At 40.8% G+C, this 25,292-nt stretch overlaps 1 protein-coding gene across 1 annotated transcript in view; it reads left to right on the plus strand.

Moving 5' to 3' along the window:
• Positions 1 to 23,823, plus strand: part of lrrc75a (leucine rich repeat containing 75A) — a 68,212-nt gene extending 44,389 nt beyond the window's left edge. The window contains exons 4-5 of the mRNA XM_085370651.1: positions 22,379 to 22,652; positions 23,218 to 23,823. Of these exons, the coding sequence (XP_085226777.1) occupies positions 22,379 to 22,652; positions 23,218 to 23,823 (880 nt within the window). The remainder of the gene's footprint in view (positions 1 to 22,378; positions 22,653 to 23,217) is intronic.
• Positions 23,824 to 25,292: the final 1,469 nt, after the last annotated feature.

Below are 25,292 nucleotides of genomic sequence, written 5' to 3' on the forward strand. Positions count from 1 at the left end.
AGTAGTAATTTTTTTAAAGTATTAGCTAACTTCTTGGCTAATGTTAACTGTTAACATCACATTGGTCAGTTGCAATCTTGATCCTCGACCAAAGTTATGATGATGTTGGACCAACACTGGGATATCAGGTCATGTGTCATCAGGCCCGACCACGACCATAAAAGGACAGAGAGAGACAGCAGAGGTTACAATTAAACAATGAAAAGCATACATTAAAAAAGAGAGCTGAGCTTGATAACTGCAGATTTAACTAAGAAGTGCATGTAACCAAGTGTATGACCACATCAGTTATATGCTGACAGATGTACTGTAGGTTGTTTTTTCATTTTATGAATCAGGTCAACAAATTGTTGCCGCCACTGGGAGCTCTTGGCAGATTTGGAACATCGCAGCAGCCTCAGCTTCTGGAACTTTCTCTAATTTTGGCATCTTACCACTTTTAGTAAGCTGCACTATGTAAACCTGATGTTTCAGGTCGGTTTTTGTTCCAAAATTTACTGAAAAAATAAATGTTGAATGGAATTCTGTATTCTTTATGGTTTTCTTTTCCATATTTCAGATAATCAAAGTGATGGATTTCTGAAAGCGTGATCACCTCCAGCCACCCTGAGTGTGATCTAGTTTATGAATGTTCCAGCTGTGCCCTCAGAATCCTTTAGTAGGACAACCAGGATTTGACCTTGAAAAATCCTCTGTGTGCTTGGACAAACAAACTGACTTCTAACACTGTCACATAGTTCAGATGCTGGGAAAGTGTGGAAATAAGTCCCTCCCTCAAGTGACGGACCTCAGGGTATCTCAGGGTCTTGCTCATGAGTCGGGGGAGAGTGACACAAGAGACTGACAGATGAATCGTAGCAGTAATGTGGATGATGTAGCATTTCATTGCAGTAAAAAGAAAGCTGAGTTTCAAGGTCAAGCTATCAATTTCCTACCTTTACCTGTAACCTCAAAGTGTTGGTAGTGACCTACAGGATGAGCCTGCAGCCGAAGCGCCCAAAAAGAGTTGCCTCTATAGGCAAGGGCTTGTTAGAACCTCGGGGCATGTGTTGTCTTTAGAGCACTCAGACTACTCAAGGCCTCTCTCATTTCAGCCCACAACATCCTTAAAGGCTAACACCTCAACTCCCAGAGAGGGAAAAGAAGCAGCATTGTGCTGAGGCGTCTCAACTGCAGTGATGTCTGAATGTTTGTATAGCATTTAAGGGAGATTTAATCAGTAATAAATTTTATCCTGTGACCTGTAACCATGTTCGGTTTGCTATTTAGCCCTTTGCTTACTTTATCTCAGTCAACATTGTTGTACCAGGGGGTGGCCGAGAAGGCAGAGGCCAGTCTTTAGACTGCAGCTCCCATGGCCTGGATCTGCAAAGCAGTAGAAGGTAGATGGATGACTAAAAAGTTACTCTATAATCATATTTGTATCCATCATTGTATCATTGAATTGGGTTTTTTTATCCTAAAAACTTGGAAAGTTGTGTGTCTCTGTACTTTAGCCCTTCAGCTGCAAAGCTAATCTCTCTGTCATGGTGCACAACCTAAATTGAGACTTGCTATAAAATGTAGCCTGGTGGGAGCAGATGGTGGAAGACTGGCGTTGTAGTGGGATGGTTTAGCAGAAAGGATCCCCACTGCTGTGAGAAAGGAGAATCAGCAGGAAATTGCAATCTCTTCTCTTCGGCTGTTAGCATAAATGCAAGGTGTCACCTCCTCTACCAAGCAGTTTGCACCACAGGAGTGGAGAGACGTAATTCAATATGGCCATAAGATTGAACCCTTGGTGAGTGTCTTCAGGAGTGAGTGTGTCTATGTGTGTCATTGCCTTCACGGTCAGCTAAAATGATATGTTGCTCTCCTTTTATCTGAGCGAGCCCAAAAGTCACTGTGCCTCCGCTTTAATGCAACCAAGTGATAGCTGAAGATGAAAATTAAAATAAACTTGGTAATCACCCTAAATAATTCCTGACTGGTGGATTGGATTTAATAACACAGCGGTGCAGTCGGCACTTAAGGCTGTCATGAACTCCAGTCGGAGTGATTAGCCAGAGGAGAGGCAGGGTCCATTTACACTGAGGCTCAGGGCAAGGGCAGAGATTGAGTCATCCATTTGTACAGACCACAAAGCTTGCCCCCCTCCCTCCCTCCCTCACAAACACACACAGACACACAATACATCTCCATACTAATTCCATTCTAAGCTCCATTTTATGTCAGGAACCCAAAAACAGTTCTTGGGTGACAACTGGGAGGATTGTCTCTTAAAGACTCATTTGAATTTAAATCTCTAGAGAAGGGGACATTAATATTGGTCCAGGTGGTCAGTTGTAATCTAATCAACACTGGATTGGATTATGGCTCAAAAGAAAAACATCTATTGTGATATCTGATGACATTACAGAATCTAGCCTTGGTGTTGATGTGGATTAAAACATCTGAATGTGAACCTTTTAGGAAGATATATATATATATCTATATATCTATATCTATATATCTATATATATATATATATATATATATGTATGCCGTGGAAAAAAACATAACAAAATGTTGTTCATGAACACAAACAGATTTCTGTGAAATTTTGTTCTCAGACCGGGCTGTTAATTCTGATGGTGCTGAAGAACACCTGTGTCTCTGTGTATGATCCATGCAGCAGCTGTTTCCAGCTGTGTAAAAACCCTGGTCAGCTTGTGCTTTTACTCAGGTGTCCAGTTAAAAGGACAGCTATGCAACTGAAACTCTTTTTAGTGAATTTCCTAAAACTGAATTCTTACATGTTTTAAATTCCTACAGCAATTGGCTGTTAATGAGTTAGGGTGTGGGTGTGGTATGCTTTGCCAGTGTATTGTCTGAATCTTTCAGGTAGAACATGTAATGATAGAGTTCTGAGTATGTAGGTTGTACCCACGAACAACTCTCAGCAAGTCTCAGTAGCATGTGGAAGTGCCATACAACATGCCACAACGGCCTTGGCACCTCCTCCTCATGCTGGTCACCAGCTTCACACTCATCCCATTCTTCAACCAACATTTGTTGAAAGTCAGCCAATGTGGTTGTGTTGATTGTTTGGCATTTGCAGAGCTTTGGCAAGCAACCCATATACTCAACTTTGCTGCTGAACCCACAGATGCATCGTGGCATCATTTAGGGACACAACTGTCCTCACTTTTTGTGCAAAGTTTAGAAGTAAGCTAAGCTGAGCTTTAGTATTTTCTTAGTGAAGAGATGGTTAAAACTCTCTACACTTGGAGTATCTTTAAATTATGAATTACACCTTACCCGTGTAACGCACTGACACCATGAGAATTACAGATCGGTGAATCTAGACAGATATCTGTCAAACAAACCACATGGACTCCATAATCATTCCCTGTTTTATTTTTCACACCAATTTTCTGTTGCGACTGTTTCCAGTCAGTTAATTGCTCACCCAGTACAATAGCAGCCATGTTTTCCTTTGTTCCTTTGTCAGACCGTCTCAGAATTTTGCCAAACTTCATTTTCCTATTTATGACCTGCTACCAATTTTCTTCTCTGTTTTCACTTTATCCTCGTAAGGTTTTTCCAATTTCTTTCTTTTTGGATGGGGTATGGGACTTATTTTAGTCTCTTGCCTTACCTTGTGGTTTGGCCATGTGTGTTTCCTGTACTGTCTATCTGGGTATAGCCCATGGTTTGTGACCACTAAAACAGAGGTACAGACTTTTACTCTGCTTCTGTGTCTGCTGTATGGTTAGGCCATTAAACAGCCTCCTGACTCCAGAGGGATGAGTTATACATCAGTTAACTCACTGTGCAGCAGGCAGAGTTCAGCTACAGCTGCCCATGTCTGCACACCTGTCCATGAAGAAAACTTGCCTCCAATTTCAAATCACAAGTCACATAAACACTGCTTTCACATCCACGTGGTGCGACTTTCCTACTAATGCACAAATCTTTGCATTGAGAAAAAAAATCAGTCCTTCTTATTTGCCTAAATTCAGCGCATCGAAAGGAGATAAAAAGAAAAACATAAAGAAAATCTGAAGAACTCCGAGAGCGCTAACCTCCATCAAAAGTCCATAGTGCTCCTCCTGGGAAAGCAAATAAATTTGGCACAACAAAACACTCAGACCGTGACTGCTGCTTGTTACAACTGCCGAACAGGACAGATGTTAAAGGTGATAATAATGCTATATTATCAATATCACCTAAAAAAAAAAAAAAAGCAAAAACAATTCATTCTAAACTTTTCAAGCAATCGTGTTTTATCTCTGCAGACAAATAATGTGAGGTCACCTGACCTTAGATCATCTCCTTGAAGCCAAAATATCCATCCATTGTACCTGCATGATGGATGTGAATAAAACTCGTAGCACTCAACGGCTGTGAGATTCCCGTCCTTTTCCCCTGTGACGTTTTGTAAACACTGGAAAAACAATTGCACGAGGGAACAACATATCTTTTGTCCATCACGCTGACCGTTTCCCTGAATCCTCTGTTACTCTCCATGTTTATTGGGCACATATCTCTGGCTAAATGGAACGTGATTGATTGGTGATTGTCTTTGTGAGCTGGATGCATATGCATGAATTGTACAGAACCACTTTTTATGGGCATCTGAGTTCATGTTGGATAATTCACATAAGCATTGCTTTGTTTTTCTTGCTCTTCATGCGTTGGTTATGCTGCAGTTTGTGATGTGTTTTCAGACGGTTGATTAAGTTAGCTGTGATGCTCTCTGACGCAGGCAAAACTCTACAACATTGCCTGGAATTTGACCTTGGTTAACATTACGTAAATGTAAAGTATTTTCAAACAGTGGATGATATTCCACATGATCAGGCACTGATTTAGGAAGCGCTTGATTTGCTTTTTGTCTTGATTGTGTTAATTTAACTTATGGGAAGCTCGAAACTGTGATTAGAATCAAAATTCAATGGATTGTGCAGCCCTGAGCTATAGATACTAAAGCTGTGCTTTGATCAGGCTGTAAACATGCTTTTTAATGTCTGTTTACAGATGACATTTTTAATCATTTCTGAAGCAATTTTAAAATTTTCAGAATACTTGATATAATCTCCACCTAATGTTAAACACATAGGAGCAGCCAACATCATGACTCAGAAGTGACTAACTCTTTCACACGTCTAACCTGTAAAGCCGAGCGTTTTTCATACGTAAAGGAAACTTTGAAAAGCTGGTGAGCCTCCAAGAAAACTACTTCTTCCTCTTGGATTGAAAAGTAGTTTTTTCTTTCAGATGAAATATCATAAAAGTTATTAGACTCCTAGATTGGTGTCAGTGTTTGTATCTGACCCTGTATTTACTTGACATCGGATCGGTACCAAACTTGCTGTATTGCACAGCACTCCTTGCAGCTCTGTTTATCCGAGCTGATTAGAATTTTCTGTGAGATGACAGTAGTTAAAGACACTTCAGCAGTCATTGCTGCTATACAGAATGACTGCATATAAAATGTAAATCACGGCTGGCACTTTTTTTATTGTCTATTCATCGAGAATAGTTGTGAAGGCTTACTGTTAGCGGTCTGGCTGCTTAACAACAGCTCCTTTCAGTGTCCTCAGTAAGTCCTCTCAGTGGTCTGAAACGAGGCAGCTGCACAGCTGAATGTGCGGAGCAGCCAGCAGACATCCTCTCTGCTTTACTCTGAGGTTTGAACCCCCGCAGAGAAAACTGTGAGGTAAACAGTGTGACAGCGTATATTCTCGGGGTCTGCTTACTTTTTTAGCCACAAGACATCATGCCTCAAAAAGAGGCATCTTCACATGCCTGTCAGCTGTGTTTGGTTGAAGTTGTGCTCTGGGTGGGAAGAATCAGCCAGGAGACAGAAAAGAAAAACTCAACAGCTCGCACTCGCCACAAATATCATCACTAAACATTAAGAGCTTTAGGCCAGATTACTAACACAGCTACTTCATTCTGTCAATGAAATCTTGTTTGTTTGCTTTTTAATTTTGGCCTTCATAACTACTAGTAGTAAACTTACGTTAAATTATGGGTAAATTAACCTCTCTCGGTAAAATAAAATAAGTGGAACAGAAAATGAACACAGACCTCTGGTGTCAAATTTAAATGCCATACACGAAAGCTGTGTCCACACTAGCCCGGATACATTTGAAAACGGTGTTTTTGTCTGAAAACGCTCCACGTCCACACTATCATTTTCAGTCGTTTTCACGACCGTTTCATGTGCGTCCACATTGAAACGGACAAAAACGCTTATGTTCTAATACTGTGCATGCATAAAACACAAACCGATTCAACCTGCCTCATTTCTGTCTGCCGTTTATTTACTTTCCGGCTCTTTGAAACGTCGCGGCAAAATGTTGAGGAAAAGCACAGAGTTTATTAAATGGACTAACAATGAGGTGGAGTTGTTGCTGTGAGTAACACAAAAGTACAAAGTTGCAAAAGCGGAAGAGAATTGTACAAACTAATATTAATCTTTAATAGGGCTGTCAAAATTGAGAGCAAACAAAACAACTGTTGTGTAACGTCCTCTGCTATCTTAGTGTGGACGGAAGGCCAAAACTGAGAGAAAAAGATGCATTTTCAAATGAAAACGTATTAGTGTGGACATGGCCAAAGTCATTTCCTCATACTGTAATATGTTTGCTCATTTCTAACTGCATCAGTTAGGGTATTAGGTTAAAACACAGTAATCTTTTAGATAATACTGTATAGTGTCTGAGAGTGCTGTTAGTACAATATGTGTAACACACAGGTTAGTTTTGTTTTTTGTCTTGTTTTTTTCCCATCAGTGCGCCAAAATGTCAAACTTCATGAGATAGTATCATTGAGAGCAGTGTTGTCATGATATCTGTTGGTTATTTGGAAAAGAAAAACGTCGTCATAAAGCTATTAGTCATATTGTTGTGATTCACTTACAGGTTGCTTTGCTAGACTCTGATGGACATTGTAGATAGTTTTTTTAAACCGATGGTCCTCCGCTGATTTCAGCTCCTGAAAATGTGCATGCAGAAGAAGAGCCTTGGAGTAGATATGCCATAAGAATGACATAAAATACTGTTAGATCTAAAAATGTTGTTTTAATTATTAATCAGCATCAGAATCAGCGTACTTTATTAATCCCTAAGGAAATTATGTAGGTTACAGTTGCTCCAGTATAAATAACAGGTAACAGAAACAGACTAGACTATTTAATAATACAATATGTTACAGATTTAAGAAATTTAAGAAATAGAACAATATATACAAATCACTCAATAATAAATATCAAGAATGTTGGCAGGAATAATACAGAGTAGAAAGAGCATGAGCAAAAAGGGTGTAACTATTGCAGTGTTTACAGTGTATTAGATGGAGGAGTTGTACAGGGAGATGGCCACGGGCAGTAATGATTTCCTGTGTCATTCAGTGGTGCTTTTTGGTAATCTCAGTCTCTCACTGAACGTGCTCCTGTGGCTAGCCAGCATGTCATGGAGTGGGTGGGAGGTATTATCCAAAATTGTCTTTATCTCGGACAACATTCGACACCACATTAAGGGAATCCAGCTCCATCCATCCAGGACTAATAAAGGTTATCTTATCTTATCTTATCTTATCTTATCCTTACAACATTACTGGCCTTACGGATCAGTTTATTGAGTCTATTGGCGTCTGCAACCCTCAGCCTGCTCCCCCAGCATGCAACAGCATAGAGGATAGCAGAACATGGACCACACTGGCTGCTCTTCATCCTTTAGCTTACCTGCTAATCTGAAATGGTGTTATCTGGGGAGCTCTGCAGGATGCCGATAATTGTGCAATTTAACATGAGTAATTTATGCTGGGCATTTGTGCCATATGTCCATACCATGCAGCCTTCATTTTTAAAGTAATTTAAATAAACCAGGGTTCACAAAGTACTGCACATATACAAATAGCATAACTTATTTTTGCTGTATTACATTTTTATTGTGTTGTATTTTTTTCTTTTTATCAAACTGATTAAACTTAAAATACAAATGTATGGAGTGGGTCAGAATCTGTAATCACAGCTGTACGAAAGCATAAAAACAACAGTTACAGGACGTGTTAAAATATTGGTACTATATCCATATTTCATTTCATATACCTCCACACCACAACACCTAGAGCTCATAATCAAAAATTTAAAATAACAATCTACTGTCATGCCTTAGTGGAGTTGTGGTGTTAAGTTTCTGACTTGCAGCCTTGACTGGATCCAGGCAGGCTGCAAACACTATGCAACTATATATGAAAGGGATTGTTTGAGCACCTCATTTTTGGCAACGTACTCTTATTAGCTGAAGAAATTGCAATCACAGTGTTTCTCAGAAAGACACAAATTCTACCAATACAAATTGCACACTTTCAGAATGTGTTAGTTAGACTTAGAGGATTAAAGTCACTGCTAGTAAAACTAGCATCTGGATACTTACTGCACTGCAGTCATATGGACTGTGTGGATCCCACAGTGATTTAGAAGCAGCTAGTCATAAAACTTTACCTGGCAAGACACTGACTAGTTACAGTAACCAGCGTGTAAACAACTTCCTGTATGCCAACCAACTGAACGTAGATCTGAGTTTCTTTCTGTCTTGTCTCCCTTGTGTCCTTTGTTGTGTTTTTTCCAAATGGCTCGTTTGTTTTTCATGATGTTGGAAGGGAAATAATGAGGTCTTGCAGAGGTTTTGCTTGACCACAGCACTCTTTGCCATGGAAACACACACTAACCTGCCTACACACACACACACACACACACACACACACACACACACACACACACACACACACACACACACACAACCTCAGACAGTGGCACGCCCTGTACCTTGTCTTGCCATCTATTTTTCCTCAGTCTTCTCCTTTCTGTCCGTCTGTCTCTGTACCGGTCTCTCTGCCAGCCATGTGTCTGCCGCCTGCTGACTGGCTGGGTGTCGCTGCCCTGCCAACAGATTTATAGGCTGCCTCCCACCTGAGCTCTGACAGCCAGCCCAGAGAGAAGCTGAGTGTTGACTCAGGTTGTCTGTGCCTCGCCCAGGCCTTTCTTGACTCTATATCTCCTTCGTCTGCTTCCCATCACCAGGAGGCAAAACCAGGCAGAGAGGGTGTTACCATTGCTTATATTTAGATTTCTGTATGTCAGGGGAGATGTAAAAAATTAAGAAAGCTTCATTCATTGTTCAGCCAATCTGAACAATGAGTGGCAAACATGTGACATTCTGATATTTGAAGGTACACTCAGCAAGAGCAGATGATAAAGACGAATGGCCAGCGTGACTTGACAGAATCACCTGTCAGACAGAGAAGAGGCAATTATTGGAAAATATCCGTTCTTGTTTCTAACCCATTTTCCCACCTGTAGGAAGTCATCGATTTGCCAGCTTGTATCCTTTCACGCTCCATCGATGTTGCTTTTGTTTAAAGCATTATATAGATGAGCTGGTGATGAAGACTGTGACTGTAGAGGAAGGTTAACAGAGTCTTACAAAGTCTTAAATAAGGTCTAGTATGAATTCCTGAGGGAAATGTGTGTGTCTTTAGCTGCTAATGTGGCACTATGCTAAGCAGCAAGTTGCTAGCATTCCTCCAAACGAACGGCCATACTACGCTTTTGCGTGTTTTCCCTTTCTTTAGTCAAGTTTTCAAAGTTACAAATGTCAGAAGTCCCTTCTGTCTCACTCTGAGACTCCTACAAAAGTATTCATGAAGTGCCTGAAAAACCTTGTTACCAGTTGAGATACGGGGTTCCAGTTTCCCACAATAGTACCTGCGCAACAGTCAATTGAAATAGTCTCTATCCCTCTAGTGAGGATGGGTTTATGCAATAAAGATCAAAAAATAAAGATGCAGCATGTGTTATTGGTAGTAACTGTTCCTTCTGTTATTCTTTATAAATAAGTTTTTGTGAAAATAGGGCCTTAAAAATCACAGTGTCTTTATATGCTTGTAAATGAGCAGAATAAGGGAGGCAAAGAGTGAGCACTGTATTGCGGGTTTTTTTTGTATTTTTTAAACATAGTTTAAATCTCCTCCTCCTCCTCTTTCCTCGCCTCTTCCCAGCACGGGGTCCGCTGCGTGACTCTGTCTTCTCCATTTGGATCAGTCTTGAGTGTCCTCTGGGGTGAGATCCACTGCGTGCATATCTTCGGTGATTGCGTCCATCCACCGGTTTTTCGGTCTTCCTCGCGGTCGGAGGGCTGTTCTTCACACCGAATCCTCCTCGCTGCGCATGACGTGCCAAAATGTAGGCGCATTTCCCTCATCTTCTTTTCAATCGTGGCAACTCCGACTCGTTTTCGAACATCTTCGTTTGTCACACGATCCAGGCGGGTTAAGCGCTCCATCCACCTGAGCATCTTTGTCTCGTTGAGGATCTGCTCGTGTTTCTTGGTGGCTGGCCAGCATTCCGTTGCATATAGGGCCACCGGCCGTATGACTGTCATGTAGATCTTGGCTTTAAGTTTAAATAGTTTAAATCTCCTCTCTCAGAAAAAGAGTCCTTGCTGGGTTTCTTGGTTGCATTTGCATAAGCAGATGTGGTGAGCGAGGGGTGGATCTGTCTGTGAACAGCACGCTCACTGGTTGACAACTTCTTAATCACAAGTCACGAGGCAAAGGATATTTTACACTTCTGACACTTAAAATGACCCAAATTTACAAAAATTGACTACATATGTTTTTTGTTTTTGTTTTTTTTAAATCGTGACCTGCAATGAGTGACTGAGCCATAAACTGATTTATGGAACGGACTATAGAAGATCAAGATGACCATTAAGTATGCAGGCGTAAAGCCTTTCCACATTAGCTTCACTTTTCAAGTCTATTTTTTATGCTGTCTTTTCTCATATTTAGTGAGTCAAGTTTGAAATGTTTAACTTCAGGTTAACTCACTTAGAAAAGCTAAGGTAGCTAAAGCCTTAAGTGTGTTTATACAGTGTAAGAACTTTTGAGTTGTATTCATTCTTCAGGGATGACCACAGCTTTGGCTTACTTTTTGGCCTTGCTCTGTTATCTATCCAGATACATATGAATGTCTACAGCTAGATCTTTTATGGGCCAACTTTTATGGGCGCTGACTCAGGGTAAGTCTTTTTGTACCAGCTCAGGTCTACACTTTATAGACCAGATATCAGGTGTGTTGTGATATTTAGGAATCACATCTGATGGCTAAAGAACCAAATGGGAGAGACACACACACAAAAAAAAGGAATCACATCTGGCCTGAGTCAGCTTTTCTTAATGCAGCCATTCACACGACCACGTAATTTTGCTGGGCGAATTTGCAGCCCTTTTTTTTTCTTTTTTCAGACCACTGCATTTGGTAACAAGTGTGCTCCTAGCTCAAAACACACACAGTTACTGAATATACAGTGATGTGAAAATAATAAAATAATCCTGTTTAACCTCAGACACACAGCTAGGTGCGGCTCCGGGTCAGTCGCCATCAAGAGCTCAAACTGTCCCACTAACATCCTGACATATGTATGAAAGTAGTTGTGATACAGCTTCAACTCCTGGATCAAACCATCAAATTCTCATTAGATACGGATGCATTTGTTATGGTCTTGGCCTAAAATTGAACAATAGTGGAGGAAGATTCATGGTTATATTGTTAATGTCATAAAAATGCTATTTCAGCTGTGCTTCTCAAATCTGCTTTTCTAAAATTTGAGCTGCTGGACAACGACTGCTATTATAGTTGGACAGCAAATCATCCTGAGGAACAAGATACAAGACTGAGTGAATCAGGTAAAGTAACAGCTTAATAAAGGCCTTAATATCCACACTAATGTAATGACCAGGTGGAGTTACCCCTAAACCCTTTTGTCTCATTTTCCTTTAATTGTAAGAAGTAGGTAATTGCAAATTTGGATTATTAAAAAACTTTAGTGCATGTATGCTGGATTGCTTTGGGTATGAAAAAAAATGCTTTAAAAATGTATCTTTTGAATCTGAACGTCCATTTGTTAATCAGAATAGCACTGAAATATTAATGCCAGCTATAACGTACAGTCGGGAGATAATGAAGTTTCAGAATTAATCTCAGCACTTCAAAAGCACTTGGATTTATTTCCTTTCTCCGCTTTAATCCTAATCTCCCCCCCCCCCCCGACTCGCCCTATGAATCATTCTCTTTGCCCTCTGTGGTTCTGAAATTGTACAGCACGGTCACCCAGAGACTGATCTGCCTTTTACAATGTCTGCTAGCAGCACACGGAAAAGAAAAGAGGAAACAATGAAGCACCCATTTCTAAAAATATAGGAGATGAGCACACAACCAATGGCAATGCAGCAAGAGCAGGAGATCCAGGAGAAAAGGTGATTCAGGCTCATTTTAATGATGTGCTCTCAAAAGGCTCAGAAGAAACAGTGAATTTGTGCGGCCAGATGGCGTCATGAACCAAAACGCTTACATCCCGGCACCTTCTTGTTGCTTCAGAAAAGAAAAGCGCCAAAGGGTCTGTCCACTCTCGTCTGCAAAGCACATACTGGTGGAAACATGATCAGCCCAGTCAGATAAAGCATTGTGGTGACGCCAGGAAATTCAAATGTAACCTTTGCTGTTTGTGTCTGTGAAGTAAAGCCGACAGCTGAACAGTGACATAAAGCCTCAGCAGTCACACTATAAAGGCATTGGCATGGCTGAATATGCATACTTAAGTACACTGGAATCCGATAAAGCGGGACTAAGGCTTTGCTTTTTTTCCTCTGCAGCCCTGTCCTCCTGCACGATACAACACTGTCATCTGTTGTGACTCATATTTATTCGCAGTGGACCAATGACCTCTTGTAGCCGTGTGAATAATGGTATTACCCACTGAGCCCCACCACTGCTCGGCACAGATAAAGACACTTTGTACAGAGCTGCTTTCAGTTGATCTCAGTGTATTTTCTAGATGCATCACTGAATGGAAACTATCTGCTGCAGTCACTGTTTGTTCTGGACATTATTAGGCTAAAAAAAATATCTCTGATCTTTGATTATATCAAACTTTTTTTTTTCCTATAAGAGTGAAAATTGATTAGAGCTCAGAGTATCTGGCACTTAAAGATGCAGTAATCAGCAGTTGGCCATGAGAGGCCACAAAAACATACATGTATGTATTTGCAGTTGTTGGTGCCCTTTAGTTGCTTGTTGTTTAGTTGCTATGTGGAAAAATTGGCTGTCAAGCCTATTGCCCATTCTGCTGACCTATCCTCTGGAGACAAAGGGCAATTTTCTAACGCATACAGGACCTGTGACCAATAGGTGTCGATAGGCAATTAATCCTATTTAGTTTATAATTGGCTAATTTTCAAAGCTACTTTTCCTCAGATCACACTGTAGCTAGAGGCTATCCTTGGAGACAGTGGGTGGGAAGCAGGGAACACCCTGGACTGGTTGCCAGTCTGTTTCCCAAACTTCTCAATTAGATGTCCTATTGGACTGGATCATAATTATTTATTTAGCATAAGTAAATAGTGAATTTATTTTATTATATCTAAAACATAATTAAGAACTGAGGCTTTAAATTGATTCACCAGAGTGCAGACTTCATCATTAGACTCCAAAACACACTGGAATAAATGTGGAAATTAGCAAATGTGCTTCAGTAAATTACAGTGAATTTATAGTTGAGTAAATATAAATCGTGTGGTTTTGCTGCTCACAAAACAAATTTAAAATTTAAAAAAGCTGCTGCTTTTGAAAAATTGAATAGGTATGGTTTTGTGATTTTTGTAGACAGAACAGCTGTTTAACTGAAAACATTTTTAGTTTCAACATGCTGATTACGTCCAGATTCACATATGAAAGAAAATGAAGCAGAAAATTCCAAATAGTTTCTGATTATGCTGCAAGTCAGCTTTCAAAGTAATTTTCAAACTGCAAATACCCCATAAAGTGCCTTATTACAGTCTAAAGCTACATGTTTCATGGTGTCAGGGCCTTCGAATGGAATAAATGTCAGGACCACGTTGATAAGTCGAAGCAACAGAGATGTTGGGGTGGATGGATGGGTCAACAGCACCGACCAAACACTTGTGAAAAATATCGGTTCAGTTTTTCCAGCTACTAGTTGCTGTGTTAATTCATAAATGGTCCATAGAATACTTAAAAAAAAGACACTTCACTTCATAAAAATATAAATGTAAATATAACATTGAATATCGGTGAAAGAATCCAAGGAAGCTGAGAGCTTTACATGAGTCACCGGGTGTTTGTGATTCAGCTACTTGAACACATACACCAGGGAGATACGCGTGTGCGTCACCTGAATAAGATGGAAAAACAGACATCACACTGTTTCATGAGAAATTGATGATCGGCCACAATATTAACACCAGTGACATGTGAATAACACCCATCATCATGCTGAAACGCAGCGATCTGCTGGAAAACTGAAGGCTTTGATTTGACACCTAGCGCCCACCTAAACATCACTGCAAAGCAAAACTCCCATGGGTCCTGCGGCAGCTCAGAGCTGTTTTGGCAGACCTGCACAGCATCAGGTGGTTTTAGTGTTTTGTCTAATAATACATACTTCCCCAGCTCACTTCTCTCTGGCTGAAATCATCCTAATCAAATGCTGTAGTGATTACTTGGAAAGTGGCTCTGCATAAATGCGGCTCCTGATGGAGAATGATTGGATACAACTAGAGATCTAGGCATCTGGAGAGGAGTCAGTAACGACTCTTGAAATGTCTCACACGAACATATCACAAAAGTTCTCTCTGCTCGATTGTGAGGTAACAGCAGAACTCAGAACTTCTATGCCTCATTCCACAGGAGCCAACGAAGAGGGTTTGTGATCGTCACCTTCTCTGTCACAGCACAGAGCACACACACCAGCTGACGGGGTGATAAATGATCTGTGATGCGGACAGACACACAGGCAGGCAGGTAGAGCAGAAAAAAAAGGTCAGGATTTGAATCTGTATTAAGAACATTGTCTAATATAGTATACATCCCAGCCTCCCCTGCTGGGTTTATATACATTTCCTGTCTGAAGAGGATGCCACAGCTTTACCTAGTTTCACCTTGTGAATCTTTTTTGGGAAAGAAGCGGGTGGTTTCAGATCTTTCAGCGGAAGTGATCATGCAGAGAAGATTGTGTGTGTGTGTGATGTGGGTTTACGGAGATATATATGTAGCTGGACAGATCGTATCGAGAGATGCAGTCAGAATGAGACAGACACGAAGAGGATGGTGCAGGGATGGAGGTGAAACGCAGCCCCACAGTGACGTACTGAAGATGCGCCGGGACAAAACTGGCACTTTCTGAGATGCGATATGAAATTCAGGCAATGATGAGGCCCCTGTTTTGGGTTTTTTTTCCATACAGACCACACATCAGGGGAAAAGTGAAGGAGTAACATACAGTGTTATAATTAGTCCGATGACCTGTGTAACCTCTATCAGCATGGGAACGTTGGGAACTCCAAATATGATCATGGATAATAGATTAGATTATAACATATTATAATATTCACATTCAGTTAGGCCATACCGGGTCACATCCAGCTCATACTCAAGAATGACAGTGTGTTCAAGGCAAATAGCACCCCACAGAGCTATAAGAAGAATTAAAGGTACTGTAAATGAAAATAGTTTAAAGCTTTTAAAATTAACTAAAACTATCAACATAATGTGAAGAAACAACTGACATGAAGTTGTCATTTATATCAGAAACATCTATGTGATGCGCTGCAGAGATATTAACTACATTTTAAAACATGTCTGGACTGTAATTTCTTTGTAATACTGGTTTGCACCACAAGAAGGTGTAGTGAGTCAGTGTAGTGACCAGGCTGCCCTGAGTCTAAGAAAAGGAGGAAAAGGCTGGTGTCTGCAATAGGAGTGATGGACGGGGGGGCTTAATGATGCACTTCAGTAATGTGACTGTACTCTTGACTCTGACCTGCAGTCCATGTACCATACCACCAGCTAATCTAACATGCATGTGTTTGGACACACCACAGGAAGGTTAAATACAAAGCTTCTTGCTGCTAGGCAACAGTGTTAGCCATTGAACCACCGCAGTGTCAGACTTCATGTTATTGTTTCATATTATGATTGTGAGTGAAATTTAAACTTAGCTTAATAGTGTAGGGGTTTGCACATTTGCCCAACAAGGGAAGGATCACTGGTGCAAAAAAATAGACAAAAAGCTTAGAAGTTGCATCAGGAAGGGTGACTGTTAAAAAAGTAAAAACTGTCAAATTAAGACGTGGTGCTTCCAGCTGTGGTGACCCCTTTTGAGTAAAGGAGCAGCTGAAAGAACCTTTTGGCTAACTGTGTTTACAGTAAGGATATTTAAAGGATCATATTGTAAGTTCAAGCCAAATAATTCTATTACTGACAGTAATCTTTTATTGTTATCTCAATGTGACTGACATACTATGACAAGGGCCATAAAAGTGTTATTAACTACTACTTATTTTACTTTTATTCAGATTTTGTACACTCTTTTTGAAAGAAAAGAAAAAGAAAAGAAACACAATGAGATTTCCAAAGCAGACTGTAGGTGTGTTTTCCTAGTCCAAGTTTGGCTCTTTTTACTTTCTGTGCACTTCTTTGCTCTCTTTTTCCGCACTCCCAACCAGTCATGTGGGTGGCTGATCCAGGCTCTGCTGGTGGAGTCTTCTTGTGAACAAGGAGTTCTTCTTTCCCACACTCACCAGCTCTCTGTTCATAGAGGAACATGACCTTGTTGGTGTTTTATCAACAAGCACCTTGAGATTAAATGATTTAAATTACATTTGTTAATACAGGTCTTTGTAATGTGCTCCACTGGTGTTCTGATAAACAAAACAACAGTAGCTGTGACCCTCTAATATAATACTTCCAAAGCAGTACTGTCAAAAGTCTACATTTCTGGTCTATATGCCTCAAATGACCTACCCTACCATCTTCCTGTTTGTTTTTCATCTGGGGGAGAGGGGATCTCAGCTTGATCGGGGGGGGGGGGTGTCTTTTTCTCTAAAGCGTGGGATTCTGATCTGAAGCCAAATGTATCATGAGCTCTCTCAGCATCTTATCTGTTTTGGGTACACTGCAAGGCTTGCCTGTTCTATTTATTATTTTAAACCGGGGAGGGCGGCAAACCATGGGAAAGTAGTCCAGAAACATTTGTCCAAGCTGATGACACATCAGACGGAGGGCTATGATTGAAGATAGCCCTCAGGCTGATAAGTGTATAAATGTTTTCTACAATTGTGTGTGTTTGTCTGTTTCCTGTTCAGGGCAGAAAAATATTCCGCACAGACAGAGCTGGGCTGGGGTGGAGCAGTGAGCATGGGAGGAGATTATGAGCTCTATCAATTAGATCAACGGTTTCAAACCACGTGTAATGGAGAGCTGAGGGCATTGCTGCACCAGCTGTGTTAACTAATTAGCACACTTTCACTTAGAAAGGAGGAAATGGGCTGCTGCGTTGAGCTGGGTTTCCGCACAAACCTCTTGGGCCAATGTGGGAGGAAGTCTGATACCCAGATTGTGAGGGGTGGCCACAATAGCCTGGCGGTGTTTTTTTCCACCCTATTTGCATTATTTCTAAGTTTGTTTCCTGTAAGGAATTATAAAGTACATATGTAAGTAGCTAGAGGTGGACTATTTTTCTCTCACTGTCAACAAACGGTGTGAGAAAATACAATAATTTGTACTTGCGTGCGCCATTATACAGGCTACTGCAATCCTAGGCCTTTCCATTAACCGCTTTCCAAAGACAGTTATTTTGTGTGTTTGTTTTTTAAATGGCCAAGCTTCCAGTTATATTAACTGCTGTACAAACCACATTTGGTCATATGCATTACCATTTTTTTTTCCCATCAGAAAGACCACCACCATACTCAAGTGATTTACTTGACTCTTATTTTGACCAATTAAAAGTCATTGCTAGCCAGTTACAACAATCCATCCAGTCTGAAGGACCCTTTGAGAGCTGGTTCCTGCACACTTATGCAGAGACCGAAATTACATGGAGAAACACTGAAGAAGCAGCCTGGCAGAGACTGGGTGCTGAAGCTGGCCGGTGATGAGATGCAGGTGGTCAGGCTGAAGGGCGGAAACACTAGCCCTCCACCCAAGAGCGGAGAAACCTCTGCTCAGTTCATCCTAGACCCAGAGTGTTACGGAGTCCGAAACACCATGAAACCAGTGCTGGACTATGACATGGACCTGCATTTGCCGTTGGAGCTGCAGCTGATGGAGCACTGCATAAAAATATGAAACTTTGACAGTTTTAAGGCCGGTTTCAGTTTTGATCCTGGTTTAGCAGTAAAAGATTCTGATATTTGAAATTCGTCAGACAGCAGCCTCAGAGGTCATGTGTCATCAGATCAAAAAAATTGATCCTTAGGGAACACCTCAGGGATCTATTTCGGTCCAGCTCTCCACCCATGCCAGCAGTCGGTATCAGTATAATGAGCGGTTTCTGTGCAAGTGGAAATCTGAGTGAAACTTTGCACCTCACTGTGATGTCGCCAACATTATTGAATCTTTAATATCACTAATTCACATTTGATTGGTGATTATATAACTTATTAAGACTGCCATTTTCTAAAACTGCTCCTGTAGGTTTTAGCAAAGGTTACTCACACAAATACCAGCATCAATGTTAGGGACTATTTGCAGCAGTGGATTAATACGCATACCAGAATATGGTGGCTTGATTTAAACAGACTCCAGTGGCTGGGCTTCTGTGTCAGGATTTAGCTGCTGCTAAAACAACCTTTTTCTACATTTAGTTTGCTACATCGCTAAAGTGTTGTACAATCCTACAATTTTCTTAGTAACTGAGGAAAGAAATTGCACTGACATGCTAAGATCCCTTAAGATGTCAGGCTGCATACTTCTTCGGGGAATTCATCAAATCCCATCCCAGAAAGGCATATCCATTACAAATAGAGATAAAGGATGTGAAAGGGGCAGAAACCAGACGAGAGCTATCCAGGCTGTTAACATGCCGTCTGTCACATTGAGGCCAGAGGCTGAAATTGCAGCTGCACACTGTCGATTGGAGAACACAGCGTGCTGCAAGTCTGTTTGCATTTTCATTGGAATTTGTCCAAAAGTCTGTAAAGTTGTAATTTAATGGATGCTTGATGAAAGGATTTTACGGGCAGCTCTGCTCACATGACATACTGGTCTCACCGCAACACATATCCAGTGTTCAGTCATGTCGGTGTATGTGAACTATCAGTGATCTGCTTGTTTTGCTGCATAGCCGCTTCCACATCGCTCACTTGAATGCGGTGCTGCTTCTTGCTGCTGCTTTCAGCATGTCACTCACGCCAGCATCCACCTGAAGGATCTGATTGATTCTAGTTCCCTTTACAAGGATCTTACTGTCTTTGCGCTACATTCCTTGTGAGGTGAGAATATTCCAAGTGACAAACCCTGTAGACCTGTGCAAGGCTGGAGAAGTGATAGTATAAATTTTTAACAAAAAAAAAAGCCCCAAATTCTCAAGTTCTGGCTTGTTAAACTTAAATATAAGCTGCTTTAGACATTCAGCATCTTTAGAACAGGATTTTTTAGTTTTAACTGTATGAATCAGGGCTGAAAATATTTTCAGTCCCCTAATACAAATATCCAAGAAGGTCAGGACTAAAACGTAGGCTGTATAATGTAAATTTAAAAAGAAACGTGACTTGCAGTTCACTCAAACGGTTTCGACTGAATGTACAAAGACATGAGGAAACAAAACCTCACTGTAGTTTTGGTGGGATTAATTGGACATAATGAGACAAGGGGAAGCGAAACTAGAAACACTGACAAGAGAAACGGACCTTCAAAATAAAACAGGAAACACAGACAAAACTCTAAACACGCAAACTTAACACAGACTGGGGAGACAGAACATATGAACTTGAAATGTGGAACAGGAGAGCACAGAGGACACAAAATACTAGGGATAATCGCAAACAACTCAAAATAAACAAAACCACAGAATATTAATAAATTTAAACATAAACACGGAGTCAGACTCCGGGCCATGACAGATAGACAAAAACTCTCACAGTCACTGGAACATCTCTTGGACAGCTAAACAGAAATACACCTCACATCCAGAGTTTGAAAAACCAGAGTTTCAGGGACATGGAGGCAGAAGGTGGATATTCAAGAGAAGCAAACAAAACTAAACGGGAGAAGCACAAACCCATCAAGAGGCACTTAAATACACTATACTAACACTGTACAAAAGCAAGGATGTCAAACTCATTTTACTTCATGGGCCGCATACTTTGGCCATAAGTGGGCTGGATAAGTGAAACTCCCCTTTCTGTTAGTGAAAAGAAGTCTAACTACACATTTAATAGCTGTGATTTAGACTCTTAGAGCTTAAAGTGTAAGAAATAAATGTGTAAAATGAAGATATGAATGCCCTGTAATTGTAAATTGGAAAATGTATAGTATTTCTTCTTCTTTTTTTCCATTTTTTTACTTGAACCCACAGAGTAAAAAAACCAGGAATGTCATTTATTGTTTATCTATTACTTTTTTACAGTCTTTATTGTGATGTAAAACTTATGAGTAAATTGTTAAAAGTCTGTACATTTTCCAAACTTGCTCAGTGGGTCAGATTGGAGTCTTTGGTGGGACACCCCTGACATAAAGGGACAACATGGAAAATCATGGCATAGCATACTGATGCTAATTAAAAGAGCTGTTTCTTGCTATATGTGTATGGCTTTCATTGGCCTCGGGTTGTATATGTGACAGATATGACCTTTTTAGAGCAAGACCCCCAGAAAAAAACCCCAGCGATAGGATGCTGGTTCTGCTGACCCCACCATCACTGTGACAAAGACGGATGAACACATCACTCCAATACCAGAGACAGACAGCAGGTTCCCCTCCCCCACACAAATCAAACTAAAAATACATTCTGGCGACAGAAGACTTTCTGGAATGTATGGGATAGTGAGGAAAACATTTTTGGAGGTCTAAATTTGACCCACTGCTTTGCTTTAGGCTGCTCTGCCTTTGATGCCTCTCATGTCCCTCTGGTATGTGAGTAGATAAGCATACTCAGCTGTTGATGATAACAATTATATCTCACAGCTACTTGTTTCTCAGAAAACTTTGTGCTGCTCAGAGCTGAAGGTCTCATGTTCCATCGATGTAAACGCTCGTGGCACAAAGTTTTGGCAGTGGCACCACCATAGTGGCTGGTAGAAGCAGATTTACCTCCAGTGGGTTAATCCTCAATTAAATATCCTCCTTTGTGTGTGTCCCAGAACGTCACAACAATGTGTGTGTTATTTGCAAGCAATAATTGGTGCTGGCTGACGGCTTGTTTTCACTTGCAAGATGGCAAAATGAAACTTCTGATTAGTATTCTTCTTCCTTTTCACCCGACCCCAGATGAATTCTTTGTGCTCCGTTCATTATGTAATTCTCGACCAGGCAACCCGCTGGGTTTATTTTTAGCTGCATCCGTGCAGTTGGAGAGTATAAAGGTTTGGGTGATTTGATGCTCAATTGCAATTTTTTCAATTCAGCGCACTTCAGTTTCTTAAGCCTTAAATCCCTTCAGTGTGTCTGTCTCTCTGCTTGTGTGCCCCTAGATATCCCTTTAACCCCAGCCTGCTCTTTTTGTAGTTTCCATTAGCTTCCAATGTACTTGACCTTATGCAGTGTGGCCATATTGTTTTCTAGTTTTGAAGCTTATTTCAGACGTCTGAGACAGACAAGTGTGAGTTGGATGGTGGTTGGCAGAGATCTTTGGATGGTTGGATCTCATTAAGTAGCCGTGATACGACTTATCATGACTGAATATTAAATACAGTTTTCTCTGCCAGGGACTGCACAAGGACTTATTAGTGTCACTGATAGTTCTGGCCTTATGTTACTTTACATTTAAATCCAATGAGTTCCACACAGTGAGCTGGACAGACTTTAAATCAGGCAGAAAGAGTTTATAAGTGGAAAAAGTGGAATCTCAGTCAGTACTTGCACAGCCACAGACGATGTGAGTCACTGAGTTTGGAAATGAGGAAAGAAAGATTTATCCACTTTTGCCTTTTTTTTATTCACACGTTGCCATTCTGTTGTTGTAAAAATTGTGAAGCTGCAGCACTTCTATGACTAATGGAGTCGGCTGATATAATGCTACACAATAACAATTATTTGTGGATAAATGGTCAGAAAGTGAATTATTTACAGAGTAAGAGTACTCAGACACGACCCCTATTTAGAGACACTGGACGTGCTGTGTGAAATTTACCTCAAAATGCAATTATTTGTAAATGTTTCAGTGTAAACATTCTAAATGTTTTCTGTGCCCTATTGTGAATAAAATATGGACTCATGAGATTTGCAAATCATTAATTAATCATTTCATTGTTTACATTTTGCAAAGCATCCAACGTTTTTGGAGTTCATAACTGACACAGAGCATCATTTTCTGTCTGTCTCCAGTCTGAAGGCAGTGCTGTCAGCCCCTCCATCCAGCGGGGCATTGGATCTTTCCGGCATCCCTCTGACAGCTCGGGACATGGAGCGTCTGTGTGCGCACCTGCAGCGCTACGCGTCTACTCTGATCAGCCTGGAGCTGGGCTTCACTGAGCTCACAGACGAGGCTTTCCTCCTGCTGCTCCCCACACTGGCCTCTCTCCCACACCTGGAGACTCTGGCACTGAACGGAAACAGGCTGACCAGAGCGATTCTGAAGGAGCTGACAGATGCCCTGAAGGTCAGAAAGTCAGATATCAATGTTTTCATACAGTGCTTTTACTATTTTATATACTCAGATCCCTCAGATGTTAGGAGTGTCTGAAGCTGCTTACTATATACTTCTATTTGACAAAGGAAACTCCAGAAAAGTGGAAACTGTTGCTTAAACCAAAATAAATTTAGTTTTGAGCCTTTGATAGCGCTACAATATAAAATTCAAGTCACTAATAATCCTTTTTGCAAAGTATTTTTCACTAGTGTTCAGTGCTGAAATCAGTCTTCCAGTAGTTCCTGAATGATTCCAGGTTTCCACCTTAACAACTAAGGCTTTTTATCACTTAGCTAGAGCAGCTTGGTTTTTCTTTCTTCAAAACATGGGTAAATAATATCTGAGAGAAAGTGACAAATCAAAAAATATTTTCTGTGATCTAATCTGATGTTAGTTTTTATTTGTTTCTTTCTTTGAAATTTATACTAACAGACTGACCAATTTGAGGATTTTAGCTTGATTTGTTGCATTTATATTGAAAATACCTATTGAACATAGTGCTTATACTGCAACATGGGAATATTGTTTTCCTCAGGATCCGGGCAGTTTTCCAAGCGTGACATGGATTGACCTGGGCAACAATGTGGATATTTTCTCCCTGCCGCAGCCCTTCCTGGTCAGCCTGAGGAAGCGCTGTCCCAAGCAAGGCAACCTGCCCACCATCCAGGAGTTTGGAGAGAGCCAGGCCAGCGACCCCCCTGAAAGGCTACGGGGTCTTGGGGAAGAGGAGGAAACAGACGACACCAACCGGACTGAGAGCATGGGCGAGCTCCGTTCGGAAGTAGAGGAAGAGCTGGATGGAGAGATGGAGATAGAGGAGATGATGGAAGAGCTGCTGGACTTTGACAGGGAGGTACAAGGGAAGGAGGATGAGGAGGAGAGCATGTGGACAGTAGGGGAGCACAGGAAAGGAGGGGCGAGGAGGAGAAAGAGGGGAGGGGATGAGGAGGAGGAGGAGAAGAAGGAGAGGGTGGTGCAGAGGAGAGAGGAGCGCCCAAGGAGGAGGACAAGGGCAGTGATGGCAGAGTACGAGGATGACACACAGAGCTGTTCGAGCCAGTCGCAACACTCATCTGGGGCAGTGGAGCCAATGAGAGTCGAGGAAGACGAGTTTACCGACCAATCAGAACACTTTACCTGATCGGTCCCCACTACTCGGTTTATGTTTTACTTCCTGTGTCTACTTCTACATGGAAGGGGGCGAGAGAATTCTGTGGCTAAAAATGCTGCAGTGCTGCATAAATGTGCCACTCGATGTCCCTCCCCTGATCTGATTTGTGACCAATCACAGCTTCAGACGATGACGAAGTGGCTGCTGAACTGAAACTCAAGCCAATCCCCAGCAGGAAGTGTGTTTTACCTTAGCTGTCTGTTGTTTAAAGTACTAATAGACCACAGATGCTATTGCATAGTATAGACTGATAAATTATATCGGACGAGGCTTTCATGTATAGAATGTTAATCTATATTCAGGTCCTTCCTCCTTGTAATCCCAGTAATACCTACATGTGCCTGTAACACGTCCCATTCCTGGTTAAAAGAAAAAGTAATCAGGGCCTTTATAAGGAAATGTTTTTGCCAAAAACTACAAGTGGAACTGTGTAAAAGGCCCACGTGGGTCAAAGGCCAGCCTGATGGATCGGAAGATCTCCTTTGTAGAATCCAGTTGCTGATTAAGAAATGTGATGTGAAATTTGATGAAGGTGAAATTAGTAAGCTAAAAAACCACCCTGATAATAGCTAGAGCAATGAGTGACTCTGGAAGAAGAAGCTCCTGTTTCCAAGGCTATGCAAGGGAGAATGGGTAACGATGAGCCAGCTTTTACTTGAGTCAACCTTTAGCTAAGAGGAGTAATAACTTCAGGAAATTATATCTCGCCTGAAAACTTATCCGACGTAGCTAACTCAACTAAACAACAAGATATTTCATCTCAAAATGTGGGAAGTTGAGCTTAAAACAGATGATGATCCATCTGAGAAAATAGTAACAAACCATTCTTCTAACCCTACGTGTAATTATTTAGAATTAGATCTCAACTCCCGGTTATTAAATAGACATTACAGCTTTTTTTGTCTATAGTTCTAAAAGATGAAGATACTCCGCTGTCCCTCTTAAGGAAAAGCTTAAATTGGATGAAAGCTTTGTTGCTTTGAGGGTATTTTCATTGTTTTTCATTTTCACTGTCATGACAAAAAGTTTTGGAGGTGGCACAACAAATTTATTAAGTTTTTGAAACATATTAAATCTTTATAATGGTTCTTCACTGTATCAAAGAAACATGAAAAATAAACTAAATAAAAAATGAAGCAAATGAAAACAAACCCAGATCTGTTGGCCTCAACTGTACAATATCAACTTTTGCATTAAAAGTTAACAACATTTAACATAAAACACCAATATAGTCAAAAATATAGTAAAAAAACAAACAAACAACAACTCTGTTTAAGATAAAATATTCCTGTGCCCCATACAGATAGTTATAAAATCACTGGTTTAATTAACACATATCTACACCAATCAAACTCTAAACACAGCATAACCGATATAATGATCAAAACTCTACTAAACTGAGGATTTGATCCATTACCTGCATCTTTATGATTGTTATT

Source organism: Diplotaxodon limnothrissa, linkage group LG14, assembly GCF_057381915.1.
Source record: "Diplotaxodon limnothrissa isolate DT_005_m linkage group LG14, D_limnothrissa_male_GT1.1, whole genome shotgun sequence".
Classification (NCBI taxonomy): domain Eukaryota; kingdom Metazoa; phylum Chordata; class Actinopteri; order Cichliformes; family Cichlidae; genus Diplotaxodon; species Diplotaxodon limnothrissa.